Source organism: Balaenoptera acutorostrata, chromosome 9 (genome assembly GCF_949987535.1).
Source record: "Balaenoptera acutorostrata chromosome 9, mBalAcu1.1, whole genome shotgun sequence".
NCBI lineage: Eukaryota > Metazoa > Chordata > Mammalia > Artiodactyla > Balaenopteridae > Balaenoptera > Balaenoptera acutorostrata.
This window is the reverse complement of record NC_080072.1, coordinates 34,041,669-34,066,027: the sequence shown is the minus strand read 5'-3', so window position 1 is coordinate 34,066,027 and position 24,359 is coordinate 34,041,669. Positions and strand designations below refer to the sequence as shown.

Here is a 24,359-nt window from a genome sequence, read left to right as displayed (position 1 = left end):
GAAAGAGATGACAGAAAGCTTAACAAATATGGGAATAACGTATATTTAGTAAAAGCATGATTTTTTTTTAATGTGCATCTGGTGGAATCTAGGAAGAGATAGATTTCATACTACTGGGACTCATCACTTCCAAACTTCGGTAAAGACTCAAACTGTTTGTGCTTTTTCTCCCTATTTGAGGATTCTAGGTTAACTAAGGATTAAATAAGTATATATTTTAATTGTTGCAAATCATTCAACAATTATTCTTTCTGCTAGGAAGACTATAGTTGATGTAGTTGAAAGTTGGATAAGAAGGGGAGAATGAAATAATTGTAATTGCTCACTCTCAAATAGAGGGAAAACATTTGGATTTGATTCTGTAAATATTGTGCTGTTTTAGATTTAAGAGCAGATACTCTTATGTGCTGCCCTTGATTATATATCTAATTACTAAATTGAACTATCTCCCTAATGGGACAATGAGTGTGACTCACATTTTCAGGTTGCTCCGAGGATCTTCATAATTCAAATGTAAGCTTGAAAATTGTTATGACCAAAATGATGGACATAGTGGTTCTCAGGCTTCTCCTTCTGCTTTACATGTAGTTGGACCATCAAAAATTGTTTGGTTTAGGTTTTGTTACCTTTTGAGGAAATGGTAATACAAGGACACCTACACAAGCCAGAAAAGACAAGGTGTTAATACATGTTGTAAAGCTTTACAGACGCACAACAAATATAATGTACAGAAAGTGAACAAGACTACTACACATCAAATCCAGGATAGTGGTTACCTCTGGGGGGAGGGGAGGAAGAAAAATTAGGTGGGGCTTTAATAGTACTATAACATTTTCTTTACAAGGTCTGAAGAAAATTGGACAAAGCATTTATATATATTTATTCTTAGGGTGGGCCCAGAAGCATTTTACATAGTATTACTCTTGTTTTTTTGTTTATGTTTGAAAGGTTTCAGAACTATTTTTTTAATGTGTATATATATGGTAAAAATTAACTTTACTCCTAAATTTGATTTCCACTGACTTAATCTATCTCTAGAGATAATCCACATTACCAGTCTCTTTTGCATCATTCCAGAAATCCTCTAAGACTATGTTATCCAATATATAACCACGAGATACATGAGGCTTTTGAGCATTATAAAATGGCTAGTCCAAATTGAGATATGCTGTACGTGTAAAACACACATTCTAAAGATATATTGCAAAAAAAAAGTCAATTTATCATCATTAATCCATTACATGTCAAATGATACTATTTTGAATATATTGAATTAAATAACATATATCAGTAAAATTAATTCTACCTGTTCCTTTTACTTTTTAAAAAAATGTGACTGGCAGAAAATTGAAAATTGGAGAAATTAAATGTTTCATCCACTGTCATACATTCACATAAATAGTGAACCCTCAGTGACCATAGAGTCTCATATTTTAGCTACTGTGCTATACTGACCTTTTTCAAAGTAGTCAGGCAGATAAAGATGCAATGTTTATACAGATACAGTTTGAATAACTGGCCTAAGGGTGCAGATTCTGACAATATCATATTCAGCAGGAAACATTATGGTTTCTCTGGTACAGTATTTATAACGTTCCATGCTTTTGAGGTCAGGAGCATCGCTATGCAATTGCTCTCAAACCTGGCCTTATATAAAAATTACCTGGAGCATGTTTTAAGAAAAGAGATTCCTAGGCCCAACCCTAGAATTTAGCTTTGTTTAAGAACCACATTTTTAAAAATTGAGGTTTAGACAAGTAAGCGAATCACAGTCATAACATGCATTTCTCAATTTTTAAAATTTTTTTAAAACTTTTTTATTATGGAGAATTTCAAACTTACACAAAAGTGGAAGGAGTAGTGTAATAAATCCCCATGAATCCATCAATTAGCTTCAAGAATTAGCAACACATGGCCAATCTCATCTCAAGCATATTCTCTTGTCCCCTCTTCATTTTTTTTTATACAGTGGGTCCTTGTTGGTTATTTATTTTACATATAGCAGTGTGTACAAGTCAATCCCAAACTCCCTAACCATCTCTGCCCCCCAGATGAACTTATTTACAAAACAGAAACAGACTAAATTTTTTTTAAAAAAAATAATCTTTTATTACGTAAGAAAAAGTTATGTGATATAACTAGTGGATATATTTATGAATTGGGCAATAAAAATTTGGTTAATGAAAATTTTAACCCTTTGTTCTTTTTCAGTATTTGTTGACAAAGAGATAATTTTATTATACTTCAAAAATTGTGAAAATAAATTTATAAAAGCTATAGAAATGAATTTGAAGTATGTCTACATGATATTCTATTTATTTTCAGATTGCTTTTTTAAAGACTGAAATGGAGAGAAAGAACAAAATGATCCGAGATCTCCAAAATGAGGTAAGACATATTTCAGGAAAATTTCATACAAGTCAAAGAATATACACAAACAAACATATTGATTTGCCATAAGCTCTGGGGTATGATCACATGCAAGTATGTCCTTTAGTTAAGTACTAATGGAGAGGAACTATAAGGTTAAAACTTGAGTATATAATCCCTACTTTAACATATATTTGATAATGTTATTAGTTCATACATCTCCAGGTCATTTTCCCTTCTAATTTTATTTTGCTTGGGCAATGTTAAAAATTTATTTTTATTTTATAAATGTATTTGTCTACCAAATGACATCACAGGCACTGAAGAAGAGAGCTAGTTAGAAATGGACCTTATGTTAGGAAAAGTCAATCTAGAATGAAAAATTTATGTGAGGTAATCTTAGAGTGATGTAGATTTGAAATAAATAAGCTGTAACAGCTTTCCTTACAGCCTTTAAAATGTAATGATCCTATAAAATGCTGTATGCTTTTTCCTCCTTTTGACTTTTTGTCTACCCTGTTACATAACTACTTTATTTTCTAAAATTTCTCCATCACATTTGTATTGCCACCTTTTTATTTCTTTTTTTTTCCTTGAATGAAATTAGTTATTTAGAACTATTAAACCATGATTAATTAATGATACATTTTCTTTTATCAATCCCAGTAAGGTGGATTTTAAATCCCAAATCAACTGCTTTAGCCATTTCTAGTCTCCTTTATTCCCCTTCCTTCCTCCCTCCCTCCCTTCCTTCCTCCAATTTTTTGAGACATTTCAAATACAGATGAGCTACATTATTCCTATATCATTTCCACCTTGATGCCCAGGTTAAAAAATAGACTATACAAATGCCTTGGTATCAAGATTCAGCATCTGTACTCTGATTATGACATTAAAATGGTTTATCAAATGTGCAAAAAGATGTATAGAAAAAAGGAAAACAAGAAAAGTTTTAAGTGTCTTTCTTATGATTCTGTTGTATTTTCATTTCTTTCTAATGATTGTTTTCTTCTGAGTCTTCTTAAGAAAGTCTAATGAGATGGACCTGATAATGTTTTCCCTGAGGCCTAAATCTTGGATTTACTGTTTATGGTGGAAAATGTCAGTAAACTAGAGTTACCGAAATACTGGTTGTACTAGATAATTTCTTGTTCACTGGGGCTCAGAGAGGGCCCGATTACTCAAGTCTAAAACTTTCCATGGATCATTTAAGGCAAAGGGAACGTTTAAAACAATGTTAAAGCCAGTATTAAAATAGGAAAAAAAGTACATTTGGATGTGTACACACACACACACACGCACACAACAACATGAACCCCGTTGTATAAGAATGAGAGGATTATGGGCTAATTTATATCTCTGTGTATGTATTATCAGTTAACTTTTCATCTTACATAATTTTTTAAAAATCTAGAATTTAAGGAGGAAGCTCTTTTAAAACCAAGCTATAAATTATTCATATCAGGTACCTGTGAGGATTAACAAAATATTTTATTTCCTTCCATGGGATCATTTTTTAAGTTTAATATTAATTTTCTAAGTGTATAGGCTAGAATAATTTAAAAAGCAATACAACTCTTCAGAAGTAATGGCTGCCAAATGTAAGCTTTGTAATTAAATTTGCTACTATTTACTTTCATCATATTGAAAATCTGCAAGATGATACTTGATAACCAGAAAAGTCTTTGACTTCTCTAACAAAACCTAATGGTGAACATATATTATCAACTGAATGCTTTCAATTTGGCTCCTTTTTATTAATTCCTTGAAATTTTAGATTTGTTATTTTGACAAATAATCAGTATGTAGAGGTTGAACAAAATACTTGGCCCATCCTCTGCACAGTAAAATTATATGGACACTGCCTGAAAGATTTTTGTTCAGGAGTAATAAAATAAAAAGGCAAATTGATTAAACAAAATACAGAGAGGTGAGGGAGATCATACAGGTATAAAGAGATTTCTGGGAGAAGATCGAAATCTCCTGAATGACTTCTCAGTGAGGATATTGGGGAAGTCCCAATTTAAGAAGGGACTTTTGAAAAATTATTAAAGAATGATCGGTATTTTTTTCATATGTGAAGGTAAATATCTTAAAAGGCACTTTTATGTTAGCAGCTAGGCATTTAGTTTTTAAGATTTACCTCATCCCTTGGAGGGGGAAAATATTTAGATTTTAGTTTTAGGCAAATACTGTGTAGGATGGAAAGCATTTTGATTTTTCCATCCAGGCAGTCATATCTGGAATGGAATACATGGGACCCCGTGATTCAAAGACTGTGTTCATAACTGGGAAAGAACATTGGAGAATATTTGGAGAATATGGATAGCAAAGTGAGAATGCAAGAGAAAAAGAAATAGGAGATTTTTTTTTTTTTTTAACCAAGAAAGTTAAGAGTGAGACTGAAAAGAGTATAGCTGTGAGTTAACCACAGTATTTCAAGCTCCTTTATTTTATCTGTCTCTATGGGTATCTATGTCTTCACATGGACATCACATTTAACCTGTGTCTGGGATTGCTTTTACTCACAGAAGCTTTTTTTTTTTTTTAATCTATTTTATTATTTTATTTTTGGCTGCGTTGAGTCTTCGTTGTTGCACGCGGGCTTTCTCTAGTTGTGGCGAGCGGGGGCTACTCTTTGTTGCGGTATGCAGGCTTATTGTGGTGGCTTCTCTTGTTGCAGAGCACGGGCTCTAGGCATGCGGGCTTCAGTAGTTGTGACACGTGGGCTCAGCAGTTGTGGCTCGCAGGCTCTAGAGCGCAGGCTCAGTAGTTGTGGCTCACGGGCTTAGTTGCTCCATGGCATGTGGGATCTTCCCGGACCAGGGCTTGAACCCGTGTCCCCTGCATTGGTAGGCGGATTCTTAACCATTGCGCCACCAGGGAAGCCCTCACAGAAGCTTTATTGAGATTTAGGGGGTCTGCAAATTTCAGGTCTAGGCCTTCTGCTTTTCTGCTTATATTCTCTTTCATGGAACATGCAAGTCAAATCTATTCTGCCATAGTGTGTATTTCTTGGTACCAAATCACCTTATTAGCAATTAATAAATGATGGAATGATGTCAGTAAAGTTTGAAAAATTGTGTTGGTTTATATGTAATTTTTCCCAACGTGCTGAGGTTTGAAGCAATCAGGGGAAAGCCTTGTCAAATTTTAGGGAAAATTTTTATCATACAAAGACAAAAGAAAATATGCAGAAGGACCTCCCTTTAGTGCATGTAGTAGTGTTTTAGTGCCTTCAAAACATTTTTAAAAATGTTTCTTACTGCACCAAGATATCTGACTAAACTGTGAATATAGAAGACTCTAAGGCATTCCCCCATATTAAAATAAGAGATTAGTGAAAAATATGTATCAGAAATTAATTCTGATGATAATCTACTTTATTACAAGTCAATTCCCTTTAGGGTCTACATCTCAGAAGACAGTAAATTCTAAGTGTAAGACTGGGCAAAGGATTGAGTATGATTTGGGGGATAAATGCTAGAAAATATTAAACTGTGGTTGTATTTTTATTACTATTGTCATTATTTTGTTAATATTATGATCACAAAATTACACAGTAAGTGGTCTTCCTCAATCACAATTTTCTCTTACATCCTGTATTTTTAGTGTACACATTTGCAGAATATGAGATTTCTCACAATGCAAAAATTGATTTATAGTAGCTATCTCACCATTTTTTTAGTAACTTCCTAATCTGTCTCTAATTCTGATGTCTCTTATGTAATCTGTTTTATGCATTCAATTACTTATTTTGCATTTTGTATTTGGATATTGCATGGTTACAGCAAACGTAAAAAGTTGTACCAGAAGGCAAAACAAAGAAACAAAAACACTTAGCCTTTCTTCTCTGACTTCCATAGCTGCATCATCATGTGATATAGACTATCTTATTGACTCCAAAGCTGAGAATTCTCTTTGACTTTGCACTTTTAAAACACCCTCTCTGGCCCGCGCATCGCGATGAAGAGTGGCCCCCGCTTGCCACAACTGGAGAAAGCCCTCGCACAGAAACGAAGACCCAACACAGCCAAAATCAATCAATCAATCAATCAATCAAACATACGCATCTGATTCAAGATCCTCATTAAAAAAAAAAAAAAAAAAAAAAAAAAAAAAAAAAACACCCTCTCTCTATTGTCATTTCTAATTTTCTTTAATTTTATCCATTGTTTCCCCTAGGATAAAATAAGTTTCTCTATAGTGGTTCCAGATATAAGAAAAGGATGAGTAGGATAATACATAGGTATTGAAATATCAGATAAATTAGTCATTGAGACAAGCACCTCTGATTAGTTTGAAACTCCTTAATGAAATGTGAGAGTTTGATAATGTTCAGGACTTTTCAAAGGAGTACGTAGCTACAAATACTTGAATTAGATTAGTATTAAAACATAGTCTATATTAAATTAGTGAGTAGATAGAAATAACAAAGGGAGGGAAGAAAAGTGAAAGGAAGAGAGAGAGGGAAAAAGGAAGAAAGGAAGGAAGGGAGGAAGGAAAGAAAGAAGGGAAGGAAGGAAAGAAAGGAAATGAAGGAAGGGAGGGAGGGAGGAAGGAAGTAAAGAAGGAAAGAAGGAAGGAAAGAGGGAAGGAAGGAAGGGAAAGAGGAAGACAGGAAAGTTGGGGAAGTACCCCCACCCCAAATCTCTTCTGTGATGGTTTGTTTTAGTAGAGATTCTTATGATTGATTATTTTCCCGAGACTCATTCAAGATAGTTCGAGGTAAGGAAAAAATAAGAAATCACATTTCTAAAATGGTAATAATAAAGTCAGGAACCATAAAAGTGGGCCTTACTCTGCCCAGTGATAGAAATCAGAAATTTGTCAAAACTACTCTCCATAGCAGGTTTTCCCTCTCACTATTTCATGGCTCCATTTTCCCTCCTTTCTAGTCTCTCAGTTACTTAGCTCATCTATTTTTCGCATGGCTCGTATAGTTTAACCCAACTTTGAAATACTAATCTGCCTTCTCTATCTCCTACTAATAACCAATTTAATCTTCTTTAATGTTTTGTTTTATTGCTGTTGTTATAAGTGCCTGGGGGAAAAGTCTTGCTACAGGTCAAGTCACTGGCCAATCTGGGTTTCCAAAGGGTTCCAAATAATCATTGACACATATTCAGGTATATGAGGAATAAAACATGGGTTTTTAGGGGCAATGTGCCAGTTGTGACAAAAAGCAACCTCTGATAAGAAGAAAATGACTTATTAAGCCATTTAGAGGCCTCAACAAAATGTTAGGAGAGGTGCATACGCATTTTGTAGGCTGAGCTTAGGAACAACTCCACAAACAAACCCCAGAGCTGTTTGTCTCAAGGCAGGGCTACCTCTGCCAAGATCAGGAAGCTGCCAGCCACCTTTATGTTCCCATCACAGTGAGCTCCGGTATCACATAGCCATATCCCTTGTGCATCAGACCATGGATAACATGTAGCCTGTTTTCCCATGTAAGTAATTGCTGTGTCTGCATCTTGCAGGGATCATATCTGATTAGCAAAGTCTAAGTCATGTCTGCCCTAGAGCTGCAATGCACTTTAGAAACAGAGAGGATTTGTTTTATTTCTAATTTGTTTGCTTTCATTTTTCCTTGGGAATACGGGTTTAACACTATGAAAAACTTTCACATCGTGGAAACAATGTTCCAAAATTTGGTAGCTAGTGTATTAACAACTTTTCTTAAAAAAAAAAAAGGGTTAGAGTGTGGTAACCAGCTTTAGTATATGTTATATCATCACTGAAGGGTTCTGAGTAGTTGAGAGACATGCTCTAACACTGATAGAGTATCCAATTGTGCACGTGTGTATATTACAATATCTTGTGTGTATACATGGCCTCTTGCCTATCCTTTAACATGTGATTTTAGCTTTGCTTTTGTGTGAACTATTTCCTCAATTAGATGCTGACTCTTCAAAGTTAGAATCCTACCTTTACTAAAGTATTATAATTCAGATTTTTTTACACACAAACAAAACACAGGGCCGGGACTCTGTGTACAGTGAGGGTAAATGAAAACCATATTTAAGTCCATTCTTAGCACCAGTGACTTCAATAAATTAAATAAACATTGGACACCGTGTCCAAATTTGGAGATTGAAGCTGGTTTCCCTAATTTGCTACTCTCTACAACAGGGATAGTTAGAGACCCAGCAAGATATCAGAGAATCTCTGACCATCCGGAAATTATTAAGATGACAGAAAAAAAGTATAGGTGCATATGTGTATTTTTCAAAGGTGAGGATGCAGATTCTCAGGGAGAGTCCATGACTGAAACAAAAAAATAATAAAGTCAGTAACCTCTGATCTAGAGAAAACTCTAGTAAATTTTAAAAAGAAAACCCATTTTCGTTCAATTCTTGTGGCTGTCAGTCTCTGTAAAATAAATTATTCCATCGTCTTGCCTCAATAAGGACACTCAAGTGAAGATGATGGGATATTTCATAATGTGACAGAGTGCTCCAGGGCCATCATTCTGAAATGGTGCCTGCAGATGAACCTTTATGAGAGTTTGAGTTGAATATGTACTGAGTCCAGGACATGCTTGAGATGTTTTCAAATAATTCCATCACAACTTTCTTACTTTATTCCTGCTGGTTTACCTTTTAAAATGATTATTTCTGAGAAATTTTGGCCAACTGTTTATTTTGGTTAATTGTGTATCCATTATCTAAAGTTTATTATAACCCATTTGTACTAGGTCCTAGGGCTACTGTAATAAAGTAACACAAGCTGGGTGGCTTAAAACAATAAAAGTGTACTCTCTCACCATTCTGAAGGACAGAAGTCTAAAATCAAAGAAATGTCACAGGACCGTGCTCCCTCTGAAGGTTCTAGAGAATAATTCTGCTTTGCCTCTTCCTACTTTCTAGTGCCTCCTGGCAATCCTTGACATTCTTTGGCTTGTCAAGAATCTGCTTTGTCTTCCTATGGCCTTCTCTATGTATCTCTGTTTTCTCCTCTTCTTTATGGACACCTCTTATGGGATTTAGGACCCACCCTAATCCAGGATAACCTGATTTTAGCTTAATTACATGTGCAAAAAACACTTTTTATTAATAGGGGCACAACTTAAGGTTCCAGGTAGATGTGAATTTTAGGGTGATACTATTCAAATGACTCTACCATCCATGCCATTTTGTATATTCCAGGTAAACAGCTTAGGCAATTTCTTTTTTTAAACAGGCAAAGAGAGAACATTTTATTAAGTATAAGTCTTAGCCAATGTTTCAATGGGGAAAGAGGAAAGATTTTTATTAGATATAAATCTGTCTATGGAAGTACTTTAATACTGCTTATCTAGATGCATATATAAGGTTTGTTTATATATTCATTTGTAATAAACATATAACTTAATTCCCAAAAGTATCTCAACATTTTGCTAGTTCCTGAGGTATATAAATATTATAAATTTCAATTAACACAAAACAATCTCTGATCATGAAGGATATAAAGAACAGAATTTAATATTGTATAACGGTAACATATTTTGCCAAGTAATATGTTATGATACAATAATAATTACACAAATTGCACAAAATATCTACAATAAAAACAGGTTGAAATAAGCATTTTACAATAACATATTGTAAAGGGGCCGATGAAGGCAATAACCTACTTAGGTGTGGTGGCCACTGAATGCGTCATTGAAGGGGTGGGTTTTGAAAGGAATGAAGTGATTAGAACTTATGGCTATTTATTCATAATCAAGAAAGCAAACATAAAAAAAAGTGAATACGTCAAAAGTTTCCTTGTAGGTGAAAAGATTGTTAGATGTTTATTGCTGTGAAGAAAGTAGTTAATTTTGATGATTATAGCTGAATCCAATTTCAGGCCAGTTGACTTGCAAAGAGTAAGTAATGCTGTAAGGATGTGTTATAAAAATGGGTTGGAGCAGCCAAACTGATTGACACAGCCAAAGAGTAATAAACAGAAAAATAAATCTGAAAATTACCACTATCAGATACAATTACATCAGTAAACTTTCTAGTTTGCAAGGACATAGAATTTTTACTCAGTGTTTCTGAAGTAAACCAGGACTGCTGTCTTATGGGAGATTATGTTCTACCTAAAATCTCATTTTCTTTACTGTTACAATCAATTAATTCCACCAAGTTCTAATTTCCTGCTTGAGAATGTTGGATAGATGCTGACATTGTACACAAGTTTAGGAATAGTTTTCAGTTGAAATTGTGTCTTTAGCCCCTGGCTGCATCTGGATCACTATTTCTGTTCTGTGATAGAGGAATGTCTAGCATTCTCTGTCATGCTTCAGGTAAAGGGGAAAGTTTGATTTCTTAATTTTGCGTCTTCTGTAAACATTATTTTATAAGTTTTAAGCACCTCAGAATATTGTTAATTTAATAAATGAGAAAACAATGTGTGAGAGACGTTTAGCATATGTTTAGACATTTAGCTTGTAATAAATGGAAACTATTATCATCATCATAGTTATTATTGTCATTGGGTTCTGAGGTAAAATTTGTTCATCAATAAGCAATACTATGGACAACTATTTGCTTAGAAAATGGTCTTAAACAAACAAACAAATACACTAAAACTCCATATTTCATTTAAATATAAATACCAAGGTAAGACAGGACTCTATCTCTCTAACTACTGGACAGTCTCATTCCATCTCTCATAGTGTCTCTCTCCACATGGCAGACAAGAAGTCCAAGAACTGTCTGATTAATATTCTACCAGCTTAGAAACAATAGCCAAGTGAGACCATTTTTTCAGATTACATGAGCAGAAAAACCCCAGGAAAGAGCCTATATTGCTTGCATGCCTGAGTCAATCACCATGCACAGGAGAGTAGAGCATTTTGGCCAAGTCTGAGTCACATTTCTATCCTTTTGTTAGATGGGAGCAACCCAACTCAAAACTTGGATGAATTTCCCACAGGAAAGAAAGGTTCATTGCAAAAGATTGCCTAGATATTGGACCAATAACATAAAATGTATAAAGAAAACCATCAGACACTTCTATTACTCCCTCTTAGCCTCACCCATTTTCTAACCCTCAGATCAGAGCATGTAAGTAATACTTTAATCATTTCAAGTCCCAAGTCATGCATGATGTATTTGCATCACCATATCTTTGTTAGTAATGCTCCCTTACATATAATTTCACCCTCATTCCAAACATATTAAGGATCTTTACTTCTCTCATTTTATATTTATTGCTACATTCAAATTCTTAGTAAAAATGACCCTAGGGAAGCTTTAGTCATATAGCATAAGGTAAATGATCTTCTCTGTTTGTAATAGCTTTGTACATTAATTGCCAAAACCTTGAAGCAACCTTCTTTCAGTAGGTTAATAGATAAATAAACTGTGATAATCCAGACAATGGAATATTATCCAACACTAAAAGGAAATATTACTAAAATATTACTAGTGCATATTACTAAATTAAAGAAACCAATTTGAAATGTTTACATGCTACATGTGTGACTCCAACTGTATGACATTCTGGAAAATACAAAACTATGGAGTCAATAAAAAGGCAAGTGGTTTTTGGGGACTTCACTGGCAGTTCAGCAGTTAAGACTCCACACCCCCAATGCAGGGGGCACAAGTTTGATCCCTGGTTTGGGAACTAAGATCCCGCATGTCGCAAGGCATGGCCAAAAAGAAAAAAAAAAAAAAGATAAGTGATTGTCAAAGGATGGAAGAGAGGGAGAGATAAGTAGACAGAACAAAGAAAAATTTTATGCAAATGAAACTACTCTGTGTGCTGCTATAATTGTGATACATGTCATTGTACATTTGTCCAAACTATTAGAATATACAACACCAAGAGTGAACCTTGTAACAAATGTACCACTCTAGTGGGGGACTTATAATGGGAGAAGCTATGGCTGAGTTGGGGTGGGTAGAATATGGAAATCTCTGTACTTTCCTCTCAACTTTGCTATTTAACTGCTCTAAAAATGAAGTCTATTAAAAATAACACACACACATACAACATGTAGTTCACCCTATTAACAAAATTTTAAGTGTACAGAGTATTATTTACCATATACGTATTTGTTTTTTAAAGATATAAGAACAGAAAAGTTATCTTTACTTTTTAAATTATTTTGTTTATTTATTTATTTATTTATTTTTATTTATTATTGTCTCTTTTCTGGAAAATAGTAAGAACTTGATAAATATTTGTTGAGTGAATAATAAATATTGCTTCAACAGGCTATATTTATGTAAGTTGTATGGGATAGGCCACTGCCCATAATTCATAGTAATGAGTCCCCAAACTTATGAGAGTTATTCCTTAAACCAACTTGAAATGACTTTGAAAGTCCTAGAGAATCAGAAAACTTCACATTGTCTAGAAGCTGCTAAAGCTTGCTATCCCAAGTCTTTTTCATATGGAGCTGGAAGGCAGGGTATTGTACTTTTGGTTCCTCACATGCTGCAATGAAAGAATAAAAGCATGAAAGAAGAAAACCACAAAATAAAAAAAATTTAAAAAAGGAAAAAGAAAGGGAAGAAAGAAAGAAGGGAGAGAGGAAGGAAGCATGAGAAAAGTAACTTGACTTGGGCTGATTATTGAGAGAGTGGAGTTTTTACCAGCATCTGGTGATTTTGTCACCTTGGAGAAGTCACTACTTTTGTGTGTGTCATTGGTAAAATAGGGGTTTTACATGAAATGATCCCCTTGATTCCTTAAACTCCAAAGTTTATAAATTCTTAATCTGTAGAAACAGTAACTCATAAGCTGTGAGTTAATATCTAAGTACTAAACTCAGGATAAATTCCAAGAAGATGGTCATTAGTATTTCAAACAAATCCCTAAATAGCTGTAAATTGTGTTTGGATTAACTTAGAGCTTTTTATTCTAGGAGTGTTTAAAAATATTGACCACCAAAGTAAGCAGTTCTCTGGTACATGTCATAAATAAATATAAAATGCGTAGTTATCAGACCATCAAGCAAGAATTTTTTTTTTAAAATGTTTTCATCATTTAACCTATATTTTTAGTGGTAAAATGTAACTTTAAAGAAAGTTGGTTTAGAAAATCATTATTTGAAGGTTTATTTCTAGTGAGTGTACAAGTTCACAGAATGTTGGAAATATTTTGAGACAATTACTTAGGCAATTATAAACTATTTTTCCCCCTCAGAGGTGTAGAAAAGACCAGTGCTTAGAAGGACAAAAATAGGTGTCACGGTACTAAAAAAGTTAGTGGTACTAAAACACACCAGCTTCAAATCATATCTTTGACACTTACTATCTGTGATACTTAGATGTTATCATCATATAAGTAGAAACACTCACATCCACTCCCACAGTTGTTATGATGGTCCAATGAGATAATAGTTATGAGAACAGCTATAATTGTGTCCCTCCTTGTTCTTCCTAATAAATGTTATCTCTTAATATATGGCTTTCACAAATTAAACATTACTCATGGTATGTTTTTTAATGAGTTGTTACATGGAAAATACACATAGTAGGCTGAAAAATGGCCCAAAGATAGCAGGTCCCAGTTCCTGGAACCTGTACCTATTTTACCTTATAAGGAAAAAGTGTCTTTGCATATGTGATTAAGGATTTTGAAGATACTGAAACTATCCTGAATTATCCTCGTGGACCCTAAATGCAATCACAGTTGTCCTTATTTGACACACACTGAGAGGAGGAGGCAGTACAAAGACAGAACAGGGACATATTTGAATATGCTGGCCTTGAAGATGGGAGAGATGCAGCCACAAGCCAATGGATGCCTACAGCCATGAGTTGACTGGAAGGGACAAGGAACAAGTTCTCTCCTAGGGCCTCTGGAGAGAGCTCAGCCCTGCTGACAGCAGGATTTCAGCCTGGTGACTTCTGACTTTTGGCTCCCAGAACTGATAGACAATGAATTTCTCGTGTTTTAAGTCACCCAATTTCTGGTAATTTCTTACAGTGGCCTCAGAAAACTAAGACGGTAGGGATTGGATGAAGCAAGTTTCCAGGTTATTATTAGCAATAATTTCTTAAGTGTATCATATGATGGCAGATTCTGTTTTCTTCTATTAATTTTGAAACTGAACTGAAGCTCTAGCAAGAATTCCATTCACCCACGTGATCCATTTTATAGGTGATGGTTAAATAGTCATCTGTTTTATCTTAAACCATTATTTATTACACACTTTGGTTCTGGGCACTGTACTCAGCAGGGAGGAAATAAAATCAGTAAGATTTTCCAAGCCTTGATTTTTCCAAATTTTAGTCTTTTATGGGAAAGACTTCTCAAAACACAATAAAATGATGTAATAGTAATAAAACCTGTACCGTCATACCTTGGAGTTACTGCATGTTCTGTTCCAGAACACTGCAATCAAGTAAATTTCACAATAGAGTCACATGAAATTTTTGGTTTCCCACTGTATATAAAAGTTATATCTATTAACTGTGCAATAGACTAACAGCTAAAAAAGAACAATGTACACACCTTAATTTTTAAATGCTGTATTGCTGAAAAGTGCTAAAAACATCATCTGAGCCTTCAGCGGGGTATAATCTTTTTGCTGGTGGAGGGTCTTGCCTCGATGTTGATGGCTGCTGACTGATCGTGATGATGGGTTTAATAATATTTACTCCAAATTGTATTTGTAAGTGCTAAATTAAATAAAGTTAAGTATTCAAGGTGAAATGGAAGGATTTATGAGGAACGAGTATTTCTTAATCACTGAGTATTTGAAACCATCAAGAGGTTGGAGAAAAATAGTGAGATATTGAAGCACACACAAGGCAGGTGCGAAAGAAGAGACAAAGAAGCAGGGCAAGTATTGGCAAAGTGAGGAGGCCTTGGGTACACAGGCTATTCAGAGAAAGCCTAAATTTCTAGTTAGTCCCCCAAAGATAGGAAGGTTTTAGGAAGCACCTCCTGACTTCATACTCTTTCCTTTATCAACATCTCTTGGTTTTGTTCTCAGAAAGAATTAGCTCAGCAAATATTTATTAAGGGACCCACGTAGGCCAGGCACAATGATAAAAGGGACTTGAGGCTTGTAGTCTGAAGATGTCAGAAAAAATCTCTGGATGTTATCTTAATCTTTGAAAATTAGAGCCAAAGTGGTTGTGGAGATTTTCTAGCCCACCATTTTCTAAGCTGTGTGTCTTAGTCTGGATTTTTCCTGAAATGGACCCTGAGACAAAAATCCAAAACTAAGTATTTCAGAAAGAAACAGTGGCAGGGGATGGAGAAGTAAGACAAAGAAGGGAAGGTAGACAATTAAAAGTGATGGGAGGGGCTTCCCTGGTGGTGCAGTGGTTGAGAATCTGCCTGCCAGTGCGGGGGACACGGGTTCGAGCCCTGGTCTGGGAAGATCCCACATGCCGCGGAGCAACTGGGCCCGTGAGCCACAACTACTGGGCCTGCGCGTCTGGAGCCTGTGCTCCGCAACAAGAGAGGCCGCGAGAGTGAAAGGCCCGCACACCGTGATCAAGAGTGGCCCCCACTTGCCACAACTAGAGAAAGCCCTTGCACAGAAACGAAGACCCAACACAGCCAAAACTAAATTAATTAATTAATTTAAAAAAAAAAGTGATGGGAAAAAAAAAGTGATGGAATGTAATCATCCTAGAGAAAGTTTTGGAGGACATTGTAAAACTTCTCTTGGATATTGGCTGAGGCTAATTCCAGAGATTTCAATTCCATGATATTCATCTCTTGCAACATAAACAAGAAAAGGGTGCCTTGGCAGAAAGCCCCCCAGCAAAGAAATACAGGTAGTAGGATCCAGATGGTGGATTGACTTGCATGGAAAGACCTGGATGAGAAGATACAGATAGGCTGACATTATGATCTGTAAACATGAGTTACATTGATACTAATTTATAAAGAGTATTTAAAGGTCAAAAATCTTTGAGAAAAATCTGGTTATACTCCCAAGACTTTTATTTTTCTATCATTTGTGTTTGTGTAGCTTCAGCATAGGAACATTCAGTGATAAGCTGGAGCTGGCTCTTATCAGTTGATGAGAGCTGATTGTTAAATATTCAGGAATTTTTCGAGTCAGTTATTAAGCTGTTCATAGCTTGAAATTGGGTATTGTGGAAATATTGACACCACAGGAATTGGCAAATGCAGAAATCGGCCTTCATCACACCCAGATGTGTTTATCAGCACATCACCAAAATCACGCAGATTATCTCAAACTATTTAGACCATCAACACTTAAATTACTGGAACATTGTATGGGATCAGTGTACTGTGTGGAATTCACTGACCAAATCCAATTGCTGCTTTTTACAAATGAGGAATATGTTGATAGTGACTTGTTCATTAAAAACAAAATTTCCATTGTACATAAAAAGAGGTAAAGACATGTGGATCCAAATTATGTAGTCAGAAGATATTTATAACCCTGTTGACAATGTTCTTATGGTTTTTCTTTTTTTTAATCAATTTAAATTACCCTAGTAGTTTTTATTTCTTTAGCTTTGTTTCCTGAAACAAGACTTTGGAATATAGAAGAAGTTGCCCAAGACAAACTTTATTAAAAAGCCTTAGTCCTCTCCTCAGAAGAGTCTCTCTGATAAGATAGGCTCCTTATACAGTCTTCTATGGAATCACATATGAGTTGTTTGAAGACTCAGGGTTGGCTTAATAATAAAACAATAAAAATTAAACAGACATTTCATTGATAATTTTATTAAACATATTGTAGTGTAAACAGGCTGACTTACTACCCTTCAAAGAGCATAGCCCAAAAAGAGGAGAGAGGTGATATGGATACTTCACACCAAGTCACTCCTTGGTTATAGCCCATTAAGATGTCCAGGTCGTTGACATTGACAGGAGATGATGGAGTTTCCCCTGAAAAATGGAGCTGAGGTCAGAAGGGAAATAAAAACACTGTCATTAAATAGAATCCAAGTCACTCCTTAATTGTTTTGAAGTGTGAGTTTGCAGGAAGCTTACACTTTGCATTGTCAACTTTGTAGGTTAGTTGTGAAACAGAACTTCATATACAAGCAATAGAAATAAAAACAATAATGGATCTTTTGAATTCTCTTAGATTTTATAAAGCACTTTCACTTATTTGATCACCACCAATTGTAAATTAAAAAGTTAACCATGGAAACAGATGATACAGGTACTATTGTCATGTCCTTAAACCCAACTAGTTCAAATAATTTGGGGGGGGGGGTTTAGACAGTATAAATACCAATAATGTTTAGCGCATGCCTTTGTGAAGGTCACTAACATGTTATCTTGTGTTTATTTAAGCTTCTGACTAATTTGCAGGGTACTCAGTTCTAAAGGTTGGCAAATTCCAATACTCACATAACCTTTCCTGTAGATATTATCTGATAAAATAAGGCTTAGAAAATTTAATTCTTTCTCTGCCAATCTATGGAATGGAAGAAGCAGGTTTCAAACCCAACTTCTGACTCCAAAAGCCCAATGTCACATTCTCTAGTGTAGAAAAGCCTTAGGATGCCAAGCTAAAAAAAATCTAATACATTGATTTAATTAAAGTTCTTATATAGAATTACTCTATAGTGCAGGAATAAACCTGTCTGCAATGTAAAATTTAACTGTGTTTACTATATAAGATGTCCTCTACCACTCAACAGGAATTTGAATATCTACAATCCTTAAACCGTGATATATTTAACAGCCACATGTAACAAATATTGGGTATCAATTCTAAAATTAAGAAAAAGATTTTCTGTTTAAATTCCATATGTGTGTATTTCAATATAGAGTAATCAATTATATAAAATAACAGCTATAATATAGCCAACTACATATAAGAACATATACTTGTTCAGTTAGCATTCAGTGTCATGTTCTACATTTAAGGAGTCCCTCTATTTGAAAAATATGCTGAGAAAGGTCTACACAAAAAGAAATAGTTTTACATGGGATCCTTCTTCTTATTAAAAAAAAGAAAAACATCTCCACAATCAAGATTTGGAAAACATACATATAAGTTGAAAAATATAAGGGTGCAGAACCAGATCTGTATAGAAATTTCCATCAATAAAATTAAAGAAACAAAATGAACCCTGACATACTGAGTTATAGAAATGACCACTGAACAAACTGCCAATGGGCTAGAGAACTAAAAGATGACTTTAGTCATGATTCTCTTTATGAAGTTTTCCTAGAGATACTATTTAATTTAGAATTACTCTGGCTTAAATTAGAGATGAGATATTGTTTTAGTGATTTATAGTCATTTCATTTTATTTTGGCAAACAGGTGAAATCAGTCCTTTTGGAAAGAGAAAATACAAATCCTTAATCTATTACCTGGTCATTAGCAAGTTTTCGTATTAAGAAAGGATGGCATGGTTTAGATGGCAGAACAAAAGTTTGATATCCAAGAGAGCTGTGTTTCCATGTGAGCTCTATCACTTATTAAATGTATGATTCTAAAGCTGTTTCAAATCATTTTTTGACAAAATGCAAAATTAAAACAAACAAATAAATCAGTGAATACATTTTTAAAATGCATGTTGCCTTGGAAAATTTTATAAACCTCAAGCTATTCAAATGTGGAGTCAGAAGGGGATAATCTGAACTTGCAGAATTGCTAAGGAAGCAAACTAGCAACTGGTTGACATGTCACAGGTGATCAGTGAGTTGGTTTTCTTTTCTAACTGTTCACTCTTTCAGCATCCCATTCCTGTTCCCATTTCAGCATCTCACCTGAACCTGCCACCTCACATTCCAAGGACACATTTTCTTCCCTCATCATTTTCCCTTAATTTGTGAATATTTAAGTGTGTGGAAGAAATAGACTGCATAAGAATAGTACAGTCAATTCTTAAGGTAGATAGGGAATGAATAATAGAGGAGGAACATGTGAGAATTAGCATTCTTAAAACGAGGGGTTTAAATAACTTTTTTTTCTTTATTTTCCTCTGTGAGAAGGGATAAAACAGAAATTTTTAAATTTTCCTCATGTGTGTCTTTGTATATGTGTGTGTGTATGTATGTGTTTGTCACTGTGAAGTAGTTGGATTTGCTCAGGCGACCACTATATAAAAATGAATTATAATAATATAATACAAGAGTATAAATGAGAACTTGACTCACTATTTTAAGTATTAAGTGTTTCTTTTTTTTTTTCTTTTTTTTTTTTTAAAGAATATGATACTTTTTTCATTTTTTTAATTACCCAGAGGCAAAGTATGTTCCTCTTCTCTTTATTTATTTATTTATTTATTTATTTATTTATTTTTATTTTTGGCTGTGCTGGGTCTTCGGTTCGTGCGAGGGCTTTCTCCAGTTGCGGCAAGTGGGGGCCACTCTTCATCGCGGTGCGGGGACCGCTCTTCATCGCGGTGCGCGGGCCTTTCACTATCGCGGCCCCTCCCGTTGCGGGGCACAGGCTCCAGACGCGCAGGCTCAGTAATTTTGGCTCACGGGCCCAGCCGCTCCGCGGCATGTGGGATCCTCCCAGACCAGGGCTCGAACCCGTGTCTCCTGCATTAGCAGGCAGATTCTCAACCACTGCGCCATCAGGGAAGCCCTAAGTGTTTCTTTTTACGTTCTTTACAGTGGGGAAAATAGCTGTTAAATGCTGCAAAAGCACAGTGGAGTCCACACAAATTGTTTTCCCCACTAAAGTACTGAGTGCCAGCATTTAAACTGCATATAACTGCAGAGGGACAGCTAGTTTACACGGGGTTGTGTTCTGGGTCATTGACAGTCCTATTTTTTTGTTAATTTATTTTTGCTTATTATGAAGTTACTGGTATCCATTTGGTTGTAGATTTCAGAATTGGGACCTATATTTGTAACCTCAGGAAGTCAAAGGAGAAAATTAATTAGCACACATACATAGACACACACAACACACAACACAGATAAATTTTATTTATAGATTTATCTAAATTTCTGTGCATTTTTCCTGAGTGGTAGTTAGCAGATTAGTAAAGCCATATAAAATTGCCATTTTTGTAGGTTAAAAATAACTTAAAATTTCATATGATTCAACCAAAAAGATAAAATAGACACAGTTGTTTTAAGGATGTACATCAAGATATGAGTCATTCTTTGTGTATGGAATTCCATAAAACCTGGTTAATATAATTTGAAAAATTTTAAGCCATTTCATTTAATTATAAAATTGGTACTTCTTCGTTTAGTTCAACAAATATTATTCCATGACTATCATGTGCCTGAATTACAAAACACTGTTTAACAGAATAGCCAATATACTTGCTCTCATGAAGTCCGTACTCCATAGGTTTTGCTTTTTGATTGAATGTTAATTAAGACACTAATCAACCTTTAATATCTAATAGACCTCTCAACTGTAGCATATCCACAACTCACTTCCTGATTCCTTTTAGGACAGACTTGTCATCTTCACAGTCTTAGCAAACTTAATCCTTTCTGTTATTTAATCAAAAATCATGGAGCCATCTTTGATGTTTCTCTTTTATGTGTACCCCATAGTCTGTCATTCTGGAAATCTTGTCGGGTCTACCTTTACAATATACTCAGTATGCAGCTGTTTATTCTTCCCTTGTATGGCACTCCACTGTGGCCCAAGCCACCATCATGTCCTTCTAGAATTAGGTAAGATCATCCATAGGGAGTGAGTGTAGATAAAAGAGAGAAGGGATCCAAGGGGGTACTTCAAGTTTTTAAGGTCAGGTAATGCAGAGACTTGCCAAGGAAACCAAGAAGGAAGAGCCAGAACCATGGGAAGAAATTCGAGTGAGCAGGAGAACCTGAAAAACAACATGAAACCAACCAAACAACAAAGAAAAAGGTGATTCAAGGAAAAGAAAGCTATCATTTGCCATTTCTCCCCAGGACTTATTAATTACTTCACTGGGAAAGTGGGCTACAGTGTTTTATCAGCGTTGCTTACCAGCCTATAATAAAGAGTATGGCAGACCTGTCCTTATAACTTCATTTAGTGATAGAAATTTGTAAAATATATTTTCATGTTATTTTATTGGGATGGATTGCAAGATGATGTTTGTTGTAAAAAGATGATGGTGTATTATATAGTGAACATTTATCTCCACATTTCTATGGCTATTTCATTGATGTTGAATATCACCTTGAAATTCTTATTTACTGAGTCCACAGGTCAGTGGAAAAGCTTACAAAGAATTAAGAAAAAAAAACTGCCTGTCTTAAAAAAGCCATCTTCAATTTCTCTTCTGCTCCTGAGTTCATTGTTTACTAGTAACTAAAGACTCCAACAACTCAAGCCACATGAAATATCAATGATAATTTGCCAGTTGCTCTTACACATAATGAGCTGATTCCAGAGAGTGAGCTATTATTTCCAGCTCCCCAGATGAGTCAACTAATCTCTCTTTACCCTTTAAAGATAGGGATATGTTTTTTCCATGGCACAGCTTACAGGGCTAATGTAAATATTGGTGAGATAACATCTGCAAAGCAATTTGAATGTCACACAAGGAAAGGTAAAATTAGATTCTTCCTGTGGGTTTGCATGGATTAGGGATGAAGGTAACTTTTTTTCAGCTAGCAAAAGGGAACAAAATGATATATTTTTGCCTAACGATAAGATTAAGGAATGGGGCATGCATTCTCAGAGAAATATCTAGTGAATAGATGGTGCTTTCACTAGGCATATGCATATCTTAAAGATGCACATGAAATCCTGAATTGCAGTCAACTTAAACATCTGGATTTTGGAAAATAACCTTCATCCTTTTTGTTGTGGTTTGTAGTATACATTACACCATGCTACCTAGGAGTCTTTTCCTTCTTTTCTCTCCCCAGTCAGTCCCTCTCCAAATCTTATCTACTCTTTCTCCTCGGCATTTTGCTAATCACCTATTGCCACATTGATGCCGTTTTATTTCAGACTGACTAGTCTTTCATGTTGGCTAATGTTGTCATCTCCCATCTGATCTGGCCTACAGTCTTTTATTTCTTTACTCCATCCTCAGTATACATGGCATACACAGTCCTCCTTGCCTGGTCTCTGTTTTCTTTATCCCAGTCCTATGCCTGTCACTCCAGAAATAGAGCTTTTGCTCCACACATGCTGAATTACTCAGTGCTGTTTTGCATGTCTGGCTTTTGAATGATTATCATCTAAGACACCTCTTCTTCCTTCTACAGGTGGGACAGCAAAGTACAGTAGACAGGAGCAAAGGTTTGGGCTTGTGTTCAAATCCAGCTTCCCACTACATGACTTTGGCAAAGTTCTGAACTTTTCTATGGCTTTACAGTTTGTCACCTATAAAGTTGAGACAATAATAGCACCCGCCGCAGTGGCTGTCCTGAGGATTAACTGAGATAATTAGTCTTTGTAAAGCATTTAACACAGTGTTCAGCACCTAGCAACCAATTGGTAACACTATTATAGTTATATTTTGCCAATCCCAATTTATACATCATGTGAATCAAAGTTTGCTTCTTTTCTGTGAAACTTTTCAAACATCTATATTCCCCTAACTTGAGGAGAATTAATTACTCCCTCTTTTGCCATAATCTTCTACATTGTAGATAATACTAATGATTAAAATTACTTGTTTTTGTATCTGTCTAGTTCATTGGACTGTGAAAACATTTATTTATCCAACCTTGTTTCTAGGTCTAGAGCCTCACACATAAGAGGTAATTCATAAATATGTACTGAAGGGATGAATGGCAAGTGAGATCAAGTGGTTTCTATCATAAAGGCCGAGAGAGATAAGAGAGGAGTCCGCTTCTTCATTCCTGGAGAATATGTATGTGGTCCTCAAAGGCATCATGGAAAAAATGGACTTCTTTCTGACACATGTGGATATTCTCTTTTCTTTTGTTGTGAAATTAATTTTCTGTGGAGAGCAGCTCTTTTCCTTTCAGTTTATCCCTGGAGAAACTCCTCCCCTTCTTCCAACTTATTTTTTCATTAACCCACAGAGCTAAAATAGTTTATTCAGTACATTGTCCCATGTAGCTTATGGTAGTTTCAGCTTACGTTTGCTCAAGAGGAAGTATTTAGATGCTAGTATGTTGGGAATTTCTCAGCATTATTCAGGAATCAGTATGAGAGCAAAATCAATGATTACTTTTTAGGCTGCATTTCCTGAACCATATTGATTTCTTAACTTGCGATGAGAGTAGGAGACAGAATCTTTGTTATTTAAACAGTGGAAAATGTATTTGATTCTCTACAATTAAACCCCTCACACAATTTTTTTAATAAAAGACATATCAATGGGTCTATAACATTATTTCTATAAATTAAGTGCAAAATGCTGTTACTGCAAGTTTAAGTAAGAGAATTTCAAATCAATCACTCATCTATTTTTAATTCTTACACTCAGTATTGTTTTTACTGTTTCTATAAATATTTTCTCTATTGACTTTGATGCATGATGAAAGAAATTGCAAAAAATATATCTGATTACAACCAGAAGTTTTAATCAAGAGTTTAGCTTTAGGCATTTTGAAGAATAGTGAATTAGACTTCCTAAGACATTAATACTTGCCTTCTGTGAGGAGTTTTAAAAAGCCATCAGTAATCAGTTTTAGCTGATTCAATAATGTAACTCTCCAAGCATTGGGAACATATAAATAAGAGTTGAGGGTAGACTGTATCCAGAAGTTTCTTGCTTCTTTCTGATCACCCTTTAGCATCTTAAAACAGCAACATTTCTCAAAGTAAAGACAGAAGAGTTTGTTTTCATCTGCCAGACCCCTCAGCCTCCACTTAGCTCAGTGAACCATCCTCCTGGGGGGCTGACATAGCTCTTCATTATGAATTTTCAAATGCATAAAGCTTTGTGTATTATTAAAATAACTTGTCAAAATGTCCTTCATAAAAACGTGGTAGTGATGCTCAGTTTCCATCCCAGGTAGAACAGTTAGAGCCACAGGGTAAAGTCCAGATGTACTTAAAATTTTAATAGCTAAGTGCAGTATAATGGATTAGATGCCAGGTGGGAATGCAGAGGTCTCTAACTCAGGGGTGAGGTTGGTTTCTATTGGTATATCTCCCTCCTCTTCTCCTTTTATTTCTAATAAAAGTGTTATGAGTTTTATGAGCCC

The 24,359-nt window shown here is 35.1% G+C and overlaps 1 protein-coding gene across 2 annotated transcripts in view; it reads left to right on the top strand.

Moving 5' to 3' along the window:
* Positions 1-24,359, top strand: part of LUZP2 (leucine zipper protein 2) — a 414,349-nt gene that overhangs the window by 188,571 nt on the left and 201,419 nt on the right. For both annotated transcript variants that reach the window (XM_028164749.2, XM_007174800.3), the window contains exon 5: positions 2,326-2,388. In XM_028164749.2, coding sequence (XP_028020550.1) covers positions 2,326-2,388 — 63 coding nt within the window. The remainder of the gene's footprint in view (positions 1-2,325; positions 2,389-24,359) is intronic.